Genomic DNA, 13,905 nt, shown 5'->3' with positions numbered 1-13,905 from the left:
TCAAGCCAAAGTTAGACAAGTTCCTGCTCAACTGGAAAGTACGCAGGCGAGGCTGGGCTCATTTAGAGCACTGGTCTTTGACCTAGGGGCCGCCGCGTGAGCGGACTGCTGGGCATAATGGACCACTGGTCTGACCCAGCAGCGGCAATTCTTATGTTCTTATGTTATGTTCTTATGTTTAGCGAGTGCCCTCTTCATCTTTCTATACTAAGTCAATTCCCTTCAATATCTTGAATGTTTTGATCATGTCCCCTCTCAGTCTTCTCTTTTCATGAGAGAACAGGCCCAGTTTCTCTAGACTCTCGTTGTATAGCAACTCCCCCAGTCCCTTAACCATTTTTGTCGCTCTTCTCTGAACCCTTTTGAGTAGTACTATGTCCTTTTTCATGTACAGCGACCAAGTGTTGGACGCAGTATTCCAGCTGGGGGCATACCATGGCCCGGTACAACGGCATGATAACCTTTTCAGATCTGTTTGTGATCCCCTTCTTAATCAATCCTAACATTCTGTTTGCCCTTTTCACCGCCGCACATTGTGCAGACGGTTTCATTTACTTGTCTACAAGTACTCCCAAGTCTCTTTCCTGGGGGCTCTCTCCGAGTATAGCACCGCACATCCGGTATTCGTGCATTTGATTTTTGTTACCAACATGCAGCACCTTACACTTATCCATGCTGAACCTCATTTGCCATTTCGCAGCCCATTCCTTGAGCATATTTGTGTCTCTTTGTAGGTCTTCGCAATCCTTCTATGTCCTCACTACTCTGAATAACTTTGTATCATCCGCAAATTTAATCACCTCACTCGTCATGCCAATTTCTAGGTCATTTATAAATATGTTGAAGAGCACAGGCCTGAACACCGAACCCTGCGGCACTCCACTCATGACGCTTTTCCAGTCTGTCCATTCACCCCCACTCTCTGTTTTCTATCCGCCAATCAGTTTTGGGTTTTTTTGCGTTCAAAAATTTTTTATTGGTATATAATAGCAACAATAGCAAACAGAAAAAAGAACTTGAACAAAGGAAGTATCAGCAGCGATAGTACAAAGTAAGACCAAAGTCTGAACAAGCAAAATTGGAATTACATGACATAGGAAATAACACAATCAGTACCGTAAATTACCGCCAACCAGTTTTTAATCCACATGAGTATATCACCCTCAATTCCATAGCTCGCAATTTTTTGAAATAGATGTTCATGCAGAACCTTGTTAAACACCTTCTGAAAATCTAGATATACGATGTCGACCGGGTCACCTTTGTCTATCTGCCCATTTACTCCTTCAAAGAAGTGCAGTAAGTTTGTCAAGCAAGATCTTCCTTTGCTGAAGCCGTGCTGGTTGGTCTTCATCAGCTTGAGTCCGTCAAGGTGATCGATGATGCGGTCCTTTATCAGCACCTCTACCATCTTTCCTGGTACTGAAGTCAGACTCACTGGTCTGTAGTTTCCCAGATCTCCCTTCGAACCTTTCTTGAAGATCAGCGTAACATTCGCCACTTTCCAGTCTTCTGGAATCTTTTCTGATTTGATCGACAGATTGGCTATTAGTTGGAGCAATTCAGCTATAACCCCTTTCAGTTCCTTGATTACCGTCAGGTGGATGCTGTCTTGTCCCAGGGATTTATCATTTTTAAGACTATCAATCTGTCTGCATACCTCTTCTAGACTGACCGTCGTCCCTGTCAGTTTCCCGTCTTCATTTCCTTTGTATAGCCTGTCGGCTTTTGGTATATTGGATATATCCTCTTCAGTAAATAGAGACGCAAAAAATGTGTTCAGTTTGTCGGCAATGGTTTTGTCCTCCTTTAGTACTACCTTTATTCCATGGTCATCTAGCGGCCCTACTGCTTCCTTTGCGGGTCGTTTCCCCTTAATATATCGAAAGAACGGCTTGCAGTTTTTTTGCCTCCTTGGCTATTTTTTCTTCTGAGTCTCTTTTGGCCCCTCTTACCGCCTTATGGCACTTGCTTTGATGTTTTTTGTGCTTTTTCCAGTTTTTGTCTGTTTTTGTCCTTTTCCATTCCTTAAACGAAGTCTTCTTGTCTCTGATCGATTTCTTCACTGCTACAGTGAGCCATGCCGGTTCCTTGTTCTTCTTCCTCTTGGAACCCTTGTTGATACGCGGTATATATAAATTTTGCGCCTCTGTGACTGTGTCCTTAAAAAGGGACCATGCTTGCTCTAGTGTATTTACAGTGCTTATCCTCTTCCTAATCTTCTTCCTCACCATGACTCTCATCCCTTCATAGTTCCCTTTTCGAAAGTTCAGTATCGTGGCTGTCATTCTGGATCGATTTTTTATTCCTATGTCTAGGTTGAAGTGGATCATGTGATCACTGTTTCCCAGCATCCCTTCTACTTCTATACCTTGTGCAGGTCCTCGCAGTCCATTTAGAATTAAGTCTAGATTTGTATTTCCTCTCGTATTTTCCATGACAAGTTGTTCCAGGAAGCAATTGCCTACAGCATCCAGGAACTTGGTCTCTCTACTGCAGCTGGAGTTGCCTAGGTTCCAATCTATCCCCGGATAATTGAAGTCTCTTCTCTCCTGCCTCTTGCTCGCCTGCCCAGGATAAAGGCCAAATGGCCCATCCAGCCTGCCCATCTACAGCATTCACTATCTCCTCCTCTACTCCCTAAGAGATCCCACAAGCTTGTCACACGCTTTCTTAAATTCAGACACAATCTTTGTCTCCACCACCTCTACCAGGAGACTATTTCACACATCTACCACCCTTCCTGTAAAAATGTATTTCCTTAGATTACTCCTGAGCCTATCACCTCTTAACTTCATCATAATCCCTCTCATTCTAGAGCTTCCTTTCAAATTAAAGAGACTAGCCTCATGAACATTTATGCCATGTAGGTATTTAAACATCTTTATTGTATCTCCTCTCTCCTGCCTTTCCTCTATTCTAAAGTATACATATTGAGATCTTTAAGTCTGTCCTCATATGCCTTGTGATGAACAGATCGGAGAAGGCTATCATGCCGCTGTACCGGGCCATGGTAAGCCCTCATCTGGAATACTGCGTCCAGCACTGGTTGCCGTTTATATGATGAAGGACACGGTACTACTCGAAAAGGTCCAGAGAAGAGCGACTAAAATGGTTAAGGGGTTGGAAGAGTTGCCATAAAGTGAGAGATTAGGGAAGCTGGGCCTATTCTCCCTTGAAAAGAGAATGAGATGAGACATGATCGAAACATTCAAGATAATGAAGGGAATAGACTTAGTAGATAAAGACAGGTTGTTCACCCTCTCCAAGGTAGAGAGAACGAGAGGGCACTCTCTGAAGTTAAAAGGGGATAGATTCCGTACAAACGTAAGGAAGTTCTTCTTCACCCAGAGACTGGTAGAGAACTGGAATGCTCTTCTGGAGTCTGTTATAATGGAAAAACCCTCCAAGGATTCAAGACAAGGTTGGACAAGTTCCTGCTGAACCAGAACAAATGTAGGTAGAGCTGGTCTCGGTTAGGGTACAGGTCTTTGACTTGGGGGCTGCCACATGAGCGGACTGCTGGGCGTGATGGACCACTGGTCTGACCCAGCAGCGGCAATTCTTATGTTCTTATGATCATCAACCATTTTAGTAGCCTTCCTCTGGACAGACTCCATCCTGTTTATATCTTTATGAAGGTGCAGTCTCCAGAATTGTACACAATATTCTAAGGACTTCAATACCTCCTTTTTCCTACTGGCCATACCTCTTCCTATGCACCCTAGCATCCACTATTGCCTTTTCAACCTGTTTGGCCACCTTAAGATCATCGCATACTATCATACCCAAGTTCCACTCCTCTTTCGTGCATAAAAGTTCTTCACCCACTAAAATGTACTGTTCCCTTGGGTTTTTGCAGCCCAAACGTATAATCTTGCATGTCTTAACATTTAATCTTAGCTGCCAAATTTCAGACCATTCTTCAAGGTTCACTAGGTCCTTCCTCATGTTATTCACACCATCGGGGTGTCTACTGTATTGCAGATTTTGGTATCATCCGAAAAAAGGCAAATCTTACCCAAAAGCCCTTCAGCAATATTGCTTACAAAAATGTAAAAAAGAATAGGCCCAATAACTGAACCTTGAGGTACACCACTGGTAACATCCCTTTCTTCAGAGCGATCTTTATTGACCACTACCCTCTGTCACCTCCCACTCCATCAGTTCCTGACCCAGTCCATCACTTTTGGGCCATACTGAGAACACTCAGTTTATATATTAGATGCCTGTGAGGAACACTGTCAAAGGCTTTGCTAAAATCTAAATACACCACATCTAGCGCACTCCCTCTATCCAAATCTCTGTTCACCCAAAGAAATTGATCAGATTTGTCTGATAAGACCTGCCTCTAGTGAATTCATGTTGCCTTGGGTCCTGTAATCCACTGGATTCCAGAAACTTCACTAAATCTTCTTCATTTTAAAAGCATTTCCATTAATTTATGTACCACAGAAAGACTTACTAGCCGGTAATTCCCTTATTTTTCCTTACTTGCACTTTTGTGGAGAGGGACTACATCTGCCCTTCTCCAGTCCTTCGGTACCACTCTCGACTCTACAGAAGCACTGAAAAGGTCAACCAATGGAGCCACCAGAAGTTCCCTAAGCTCCTTCAGTACTCTTGGATATACACCATCTGGATCCATCAATTTGTCCACCTTCAGTTTAGCTAGCTCCTTACGAACACAACCCTCTGAAAATCAACCAGGGTCTATCACTACTCCATCCATATTTGTGTTTGTCTTCTGCGGTCCCACTCCCAGTGCTTCAGTCATGAACAGAGAACAGAAATATTTGTTAAGCAATTCAGCCTTTTGTTTATCAGCTTCTACATATTTCTCCCCTTCACTTTTCAGTCTCACAATGCCACTTTTGCACTTTTTCCTATCACTAATATAACTAAAATAATGTCTTATCTTCCCGTTTTACCATGCCAGCTATTTTTTCTTCCATTTGCATCTTTGCTTTCTCGACTACACGACCAGCCTCTCTTAATTTTTCCAGATATTTTTGCCTGTGTTTTGTAGTTTATGAAAGCTAACCTCTTATTCCTCACTTTCTCAGCTACTACTTTTGAGAACCAAAGCGGCCTTACTTTTACTTATTTTCCTTACAATAGCTCCTTTCAGTTTCCATCCAGACAATAAATTCCTTGATATAACCCCCATGTGAACAAATTATTTTTTAAAATCTAGAACCTTTATTATTCAATGAGCCCTCTCTACACTTGTCTTAATATTAGACCACACCATGCGGTGATCACTGGATGCCAGATGATCACTCGTTGTAACATCTGAAAATGCTTATAAGTCCAGTATGGCCCCATCCCGCATGGGTTCCACTACCAAATGCTGGAACAGTTCTCCTTGTAGAGAATCCAGGATTTCCATACTTCTAGAAGACCCCACAACAGGGATACCCCAATCAACATCTGGATTATTATAATCAACTATTAGTAATATTTCCCCTTTTATAGTTATTTTCTGAATGTCTACTATTAAATCACTGTCTATTTCTGTCTGTGAAGGAGACCTGTATATCACACCAATGTAAATACATTTTCCATTCCCTCTTTCCAGACTGACCCACAGTGCCTCTTCTTTACCCTGCACATCCTGCAATTGTGCGGCTTTAATATAATCTTTAACTTATAACTCCACTCCCCCCTTTTCTTCCTACCCTGTCTTTCCTGAACAGATTATAGCCTGGTATAACTATATCTTAGTCATGGTTCTCCATTGACCACATTTCTGTGATCGCCAGTAAATCCGATTCAACTTCTTCCATCACAGCCTCTAGATCCAGAATCTTGTTTCTCATACTTCGAGCATTAGCATATACTTCTTTACAGACACTGCCCCCATTTCTCATTTGTGAAGATGTATTTAGTGACTCACTTTCCTGAGGGCTTCTACTCACCTGAGAGTTTTGATCATCCTGCCCAATGATTCTAGTTTAAAGCCTTCTTCAGTAGGTAAGCCAGTCATAATTTATGTTCAAAGTGTACTTCTTCAACCTTGACAAATTCACAAAATCTTTGACACCACTGAGCTGTTGACTCAATGAATTCTGGAGTTTCATTAATTAAGAGCTCAACTGTTTTGTGAGCTGAAGGCACTGGAGCTCCATCCTGTTAAAAATAAAGGGCTAGATGCACTAAAGATACCAACTCGATCACTGTTGGCCGATTCTCCAGCAGCGATCATTGCGCAATCAAGTTTGCATACAAATGGTTTGCACGGAGATACAAATCATTTCCATGTAAACGTGACCGATCAATTGCTCAGTGAGTGACTGACACATGTGCAGAGCCCTAACAGCAGTGACAGGGGAAGCAGCCTCCTGTAACTGCTATTAGAGCTTTTTTTAATGGCACAAATGTTGTGTGTGTGTTTAATGGAACGCACAACCTGTTCCATTAAAAAAAAAAAAAAGACATCCCCCGTGCCATTCCCCCCCTGTGCCAGCTCCCCATATCCACTGTCCCTCCCCCAAACCCCCCATTAATGGCAGAAGGGATGCCCATTTCCTCCTGCCATCCCGACTGACCCCCGCAGCAAAACAGCAGGAGAGATGCCTACTCCCTCCTGCCACAAAGGATCTTCCACGCTAATCCCTACCCCCACCAACCACTCTCTCCTGCCATACTAACGACATCCAGTCAAGCCAATCAGGGCCTTAGGCTCCTCCCCCATGTACATGGGATACAGAGGAAGGAGCCTAAGGAAGTCCCTAATTGGCTCAGATGCCTAAGACCCCCTCCCAAGGGGAGGGGCCTGAGGCATCTGAGCCAATCAGGGCTTTAGGACCCTCCCCGTGCATGACATGATGCATTGGGAGGAGAAGGCCTGGAACTGTAGACTTGGTGTCCTCGGAGAAGGAGGAATTGAGCACCCCTTCAGCTTGCAACTTAAAAGGTACGGGAGAAGAGTTGAGGGGGGCCTCCAGTGGCAGGAGGGTATGGGCATCCCTCTTGCCCTTTTATTTAGGGGGAGAGTCAATTGGCACGGGGGGGCCTTCGTGGCAGGAGGGAGTGGGCATCCCTCTTGCAGTTTTGTCACAGTGGGTCATTAGGATGGCAGGAGGGAGTGGGCATTTTTCCTGCCATTTGTTTTGGGTTTGAAAGGGGGACAGTGGCTCGGGGGGGGCGCATTTGTCAGGAGTCATTGGGGAGGACCGTCATCAGTAGTGGAGGACTTTTTTCTTTTTTTTTTTACGGAACAGATATTTTGCGATCATCATTAAAGCTGTAAAAACAAGTTTAGCGATGATCGCTGACATTAGTGCATCTTGCCCATAGTATTTGGAAATATCTCAAAATTCAAGCAGATATTTCTGCTGCACGAGGATGTTTTGGATTATTTGGGAAAATGCTGGGGGGTCCCGTTTTTTTCTGGACACCATGTGAAAGCAGATAGTAAGCAAAGGTAGTGCCTGAAAGAAGGGAATAGCTTGCATAAGGGAAAGAAGGGTTCAAAAGATCATGTTAAAAACTTACAAACCCTTATGTGCCATTAAGTCACATAGAGTAATCAATGGTAAGATCTGACTCTCACAGATTTCGAGGGTAACATGTTATATATTCTATTAATTGCACTTAGGAAAATGATTTTTCACAGTTTTTAAGTCAAGCGTTAATGTTTCAAAAAGACACGTACTTGGAAGATGAAAATCAGTGCTATACACAAGACCAAAGGTGTTTCAAACCTGATCCCAATGTTCTTAAGCTAGACCGGTCGTACTTCTTTACCCAGCTGTCTTCATATTTCAGTAGCAGGCGAATAGCAGTGGGAGCACCATAAAATTGATTAATTTTCAACCGCTGCACCATCTCCCAATATCGACCTAAAAACCCCCCAAATACATACATTTTTAATCAGTTTGTAGTAAAATGAAACAAACACTGTTAGTGAGAGGAAAACTCACAGAACATTAATACAATACAATACAATTATACATTGTAGAAGCTGAAAACATTTAAAATATATATAAAATTATATCTCCTTGAAAAGAAAACCAATGCTGACTGGAAAATTCCTAACTATTAAAAACCACTCTGAAGTTATGCTTCCAAAATAGGAAAATTTCCTACAAAAACTCATAATCTAAGTCAGACCTAATATCTATTGGTAAAAGATTCAAAATTTTTATTGATTTATAAGAGGAAAGGTAAAAAAAAAATTATATTTTATATTTCATTTATTTATTTCATATATTCATTTATATTTTTGTTTAATTTTTTATGGTTTTAACACTTGATTAATAATATTTTCATATTTATGCAAATTTGACTAGATGGACCATATAGGTCTTCATCTGCCGTCATCTACTATGTTACTATGTTAACACTTTGGGCTCCTTTTACAAAGGTGCGTTAGAGCCTTAACGCACGGAATAGCGTGCGCTAAAATGCCACATGTGCTAGCTGCTACTGCCTCCTCTTGAGCAGGCGGTAGTTTTTCGGGTAGCGCACGCTATAGCACGCGCTAATCCGGTGCATGCGCTAAAAACGCTAGCGTACCTTTGTAAAAGGAGCCCTATGTTTTTCTATGTTCAACTGAATAGTTATTTGTTTTTTAATAATTATTTTATTTATTGATTAAGACACGATACATTCCAGCTGTACAAGCCATGCAGCGTATATGAAAAAATTAACATAAACAAGGCAATACAATAGATCCAGATATCGCATGTCAAACAAATATAACAATACAGTACACGTTTTATTGGCATTACACATGCAAAGCATGGGAGAGATTCTCAGCGAGCATCACAGAATAATATAAATTAAGCAATCCATAAAAATACTATGTGTCAACGGTCTAAAGCAGTGTTCTTCAACCACCGGTCCATGGACCATTGCCGGTCCACAGAAATTTCCTGCCGGTCCACAGGGCCAGCACATGCATCAGGCCCAAAACAGTGTTCTTCAACCGCCAGTCCACGGTGCAATCGATGCGGCGTTATCTTTGAGCCAATTCCTTCTTCCTAACTGATTCAGTGCACAAAGCCACGGGCAGTGGTTCCTGCGGGCATCCTGCGCCTGAACCGGAAGCCTTCTCTCTGACGTTGCAACATCAGAGGGAAGGCTTTCAGATGAGGCACGGGACATGCAAGGTGCAATTAGTACTATTATGGGAGCGGGGTCTGGGATGGAGATTTGGTAGAGATGGGCAGGGTCCGGCCCACGACTTAGCCCAGTGTTCTTCAACCGCCGGTCCACAGACCGATGCTGGTCCACAGAATAATTATTTTATTTCTGCCGGTCCATAGGTGTAAAAAGGTTGAAAAACACTGGTCTAAAGTACAATAAGGGCCTCTTTTACGAAGCCGTTTAGCGCGGGCCGCTGCGGTAACGGCCCTGAAGCCCATAGAGATTTAAAGGGCTTTGGGGCTGTTGCTGCGCGGCTTTGTAAAATAGGCCCTACGTTTGAACAGGACTCCATTTTTGAGAAATGAGTTGGAAGCATTATGTTTTTCTGCTATAGTTAACACCAAATGTTATTTTACATAAGTAATTACAGTTTCTTTAGTACACTAAGGGCTCCTTTTATCAAGCCGCGCTAGCAGGGTAGCATTCGTGACTTTTAATCACGCGCTACCCCCGCGCTGGCCAAAAAAATGACCGCCTGCTCCAGGCAGGCATTAGCAGCTAGCGCGGCCGGCGGTTTAATGCGCGCTATTACGCGCATTAAGCCACTAGCGCAGCTTGATAAAAGGAGCCCTAACTGCAGAAGCGGTTTTTTAGCGCAGGCTGATACGCTGAATGCTCTGTGCTGCTCCCAGTTCCTACGAGCGTTGGGAGCAGCGCAGAGCATTTAGCGTGCTGGCCTACGCTACAAACCACTTCCGCAATTTTGTAAAGGTGGAGGTTAGTGTACTATGGTAAAAATCTAGAAAAGAGACTAGAATGGTAATAAACTTATCAGTGTAGTCTAGGTGGTCATGAGATTTAACCCACAAATCGAATGTTGCACTATACATCAAATGAGCAATGTAGAATAACTTAGGGCTCCTTTTACGAAGCCGCATTAGTGGTTTAACGCGTGTAATAGATGCATGGAACAGTCTCCCAAAAGAGATGGTGAAGACAGAGACTGTGGGATAGGCACGTGGGATCTCTCGGAGAGAGAAAGAGATAATGGTTACTGCGGATGGGCAGACTAGATGGGCCATTTGGCCTTTATCTGCCATCATGTTTCTATGTTTCTATGCGACAGAGAGAGGAACCTTGGGGTGATAGTGTCTGAGGATCTAAAGGCAACAAAACAGTGTGACAAGGCGGCTGTAGCCAGAAGGATGTTGGGCTGTATAGAAAGACGTACAAGAAGAGAATTGAAGACCTGAAAATGTATATTCGAGAGTAGGGACAGGGGAGATATGATACAGATGTTTAAATACTTGAAAGGTATTAATACAGAAACAAATCTTTTCCAGAGAAAGGAAAATGGTAAAACTAAAGGGCATGAATTGAGGTTGTGGGGTGGCAAGCTTAGAAGTAAAGTTAGGAAATTATTTTTCATGGAGAGGGTGGTGGATACCTGGAATGCCCTCCTGAGGGAGGTAGTGGAGATGAAAACGGTGACGGAATTCAAAAAAGCGTGGGATGAACACAGAGGATCTCTAATTAGAAAATGAATGGCATAAAACAAACTAAGGCCAGTACTGGGCAATCTTGCACGTTCTGTGTCCCATATAAGGTGATTTGGTTTAGGATGAGCTGGGAAGGGCTTTGATAGAAGCCCCAGTGACTGGATGGTTAGGATAGGCTGGAGTGAGTTTCAATGTCAACTCCAGCAGTGGGAACCTAAACACAGTACCAGGTGGACTTCTATGGTCTACTGCCCAGAAATATTAAAGAAAAGACAATTTAACCAAGAATGTATAATGAGTATATTGGGCAGACTGAATGGACCGTTCAGGTCTTTATCTGCTGTCATTTACTATGTTACTAAAGGCACCAATACAAAAAATACAGTGAATGAGCTAAAGAATGGCCAAAAACGCAACCTCTCTTCTCTGAGGAAAAATGCAGACTGCTGGTTCCATGTTCATATATAGGGTGGGATGCTGCCATAAGCCTCTTAAAGAGACAAAGCACTGAGAAACATCTATACTGGGCCCCATCAGATGATGTCACCTAGTTGTGAGAAGATATGGCTTATTTATCCTTGGAGAAAGTACATTAAACTCTACTGAAATCCTTTTAGAAAGGATGGCTTTTATATGTGGAAATGCTCTGAACATGTCAATAGTGATTTTAGAAAGCTGCTATGCAATGTATAAAAGCTGCAGAATGCAATGTTTTAACTTTGAAAAGTTTTATGTCATCTGCAACTTTAATCACCTCACTTGCCATTCCAATTTATAAATACATTAAATAGCACCGATCCTTCACTGAGAAAAATAGCCATTTAACCCTACCCTTTGTTTTCTGTCCAATAACCAATTCCTAATTCACAAAAGAACCTCCCGTGGCTTTTTACATTTCTAAGGAGCTTCTCATGAGGAACTTTCTCAAAAGTTTTCTGAAAATCTAGAAACACTACATCAACTGGATCATCTTTATCCACATGTTTATTCATGCCTTCAAAGAAATGAAACAAATTGGTGAGGTAAGACTTTCATTGGCTGAATACAAGCCAACTCTGTCCCATTAAATCATGTTTGTGTACGTGTTCCGTAATTTTATACTTTATATTAGTTTCCACTATTTTGCCTGGCACCGATGTCAGGCTTATCGGTCTGTAATTTCCTGGATCACCCGGAAACCTTTTTAAAAATCATGCATATTTGTTGCGGATATCTTGAAAACCTAACTCGCAAGGGGGTACTCCAGGACAGACATGGGAACCAGTGTAAGTTATACATACCCTTGCCATATTTACGCAACCACAGTTATACCAGGTTAACTGTGAGCATGTTAATGTTAGTCATGCCAAGGCTGGGTTTCGCTAGCATTCGATAACGGAATCTGGGCACCAAAATTCCATTACCGAACAGGCTCTCACTGCAAGGCATTATAGAACTGACTCCAAAGGTTTCAAAACTGGCACTTACACATTCAAACCTCCAGGTGATGCCACCCTCTCTGGATTTGTTTCTTACTAAATATCCTTTTCCTACTGAATGTGCCATCACTTACACCTGTATCTCCTCGCAGTCTTAGATGTATTCAGCAAACCTTTTGTAAAATATGGAAGAAATTGGAACATTCTGATGGCTGGGAGGGTGTAGATGGGCTGGAGTAAGTCTTAACCCTTTCAAGACCATAAGGATCGTAGGCCAATTTTTGTGGTTTTGACGACATTTTTATGGTAAAAAGGGCTTGCAGATGCCAAAAAATTGATTTTTTTTGTGAAATATCATTATTTTTATTTAAAAAAATCACACTTCTGGCTTATGGACAGTGTGGCAAGTGAATCTTCTCGTCAATCTGGCAACGACGCTAATGAATGAATGTCGGAACCAGTTTGTTTACATAAAGGCAGTATCATATGGAATCCGTACATATCAAATTTAGAACTGTAGACTATCCCAATCAAAATTTATAGGATTTTAAAGTTATGGGACAAATATGTCCCTTGGTCCTGAAAGGGTTAACAGAGATTTCGGCAGTTGGAACCCAAGCACAGTACAGGGTAAAGCCTTGGATTTTTGCCCAGAAATAGCTAAGAACAAAAAATTTAAATTGAATCAGGTTGGGCAGACTGGATGGGCCATTCGGGTCTTTATCTGCCGTCATCTACTATGTTACTATGTAGACATTCCATGGTGGGGAGTGTGTGGCACAGTGGTTAGAATTACAGTCTCAGCACCCTAAGGTTGTGAGTTCAAATCCCTCACTGCTCCTTGTGACTATGGGCAAGTCACTTAATCCCCTCATTGCCCCAGGTATACTAGATAGAGTATGAGTCCACCGGGACGTATAGGGAAATATGATAAACTACCTGAATGTAAAACCACATAGGCTATAAGTGGTGTATAAATATAAATTTCTCATGTAGGTTTCACATAGACATAATGCTGATAGAGTGCTTTTAATTTCAAACAGTGACTCATTTCAAAGACTTGGGGATTATTTGCAGATCTTCTGTCGTTCAGAAAAGAAATGTGAAGAGGTGGTAATCATAAATTTATTACTTATTTACATTTCTATTCTCCATATCATATCCAAAAATATACTCCAGGCTCCAGATGACGCTCTTTCCAATTCCAAGATGAACTGTCTGAATTCTTACAGGTTTTAAAGACAGTCACAGGTTGCAAAAAGGTGCCTTCTCATCACTCACTATTATAGCTGAACAGGACAATTCTGGGATACATTTTGTAAATCTGTACTCAGTGATACCAATGTAAGTAAACCAGCAAGCTGTCCTTAAACAAATACAGCCTTGAGCATTCACCAGAGCAGGCCTAGAGGCAAATGGGATCCAGCTGGAAATGCAATATTCCCTCACCTGGATTAGGGTAGAGTGGAGTGCTCTCAAACAAGACAGTAGTGGATCCATTGCAGAGTGGTCCATACACAACATAGCTGTGCCCCGTGATCCAGCCAATATCTGCCACACAGCAAAATATATCACCTTGCTTGTAGTCAAACACATACTGGAGAGAAAAACACACAGTCATGTAGTATGAGCAAATCTGTGTAACCTACAAAATAAATGCACACTTAAGTTTACTCCCCTTCTAAGGATATATGGGGGTGGGGGGCTCCAGAATCCCACAGGAGGGTGTATTAGGGGGGAAGAAGGGGCTTATGGTCGAAGGGACTGGGGAGCTGAGAATCTACTACTAGTTTGGGTTTTTTGTTTTCTTTTTTTAAAATTTGATGAAAACACTTATAAAAAATTTCTAAGTGATTGCCAATATAAAAATAGGCATCTTAAACATATATACG

General features: G+C 42.1%; 1 protein-coding gene across 2 annotated transcripts in view; it reads right to left on the bottom strand.

The window, feature by feature from the left end:
- The window catches only part of ACSS1 (acyl-CoA synthetase short chain family member 1), a 134,815-nt gene that overhangs the window by 61,368 nt on the left and 59,542 nt on the right, over positions 1 to 13,905 (bottom strand). For both annotated transcript variants that reach the window (XM_033936529.1, XM_033936528.1), the window contains exons 6-7: positions 13,463 to 13,610; positions 7,710 to 7,847 (exon numbers count right to left, since the gene is read on the bottom strand). In XM_033936529.1, the coding sequence (XP_033792420.1) occupies positions 7,710 to 7,847; positions 13,463 to 13,610 (286 nt within the window). The remainder of the gene's footprint in view (positions 1 to 7,709; positions 7,848 to 13,462; positions 13,611 to 13,905) is intronic.

This window comes from Geotrypetes seraphini, chromosome 3, assembly GCF_902459505.1.
Source record: "Geotrypetes seraphini chromosome 3, aGeoSer1.1, whole genome shotgun sequence".
Classification (NCBI taxonomy): domain Eukaryota; kingdom Metazoa; phylum Chordata; class Amphibia; order Gymnophiona; family Dermophiidae; genus Geotrypetes; species Geotrypetes seraphini.
The sequence above is the reverse complement of the archived record's forward strand: the minus strand, read 5'-3'. Positions and strand labels throughout refer to the sequence as shown.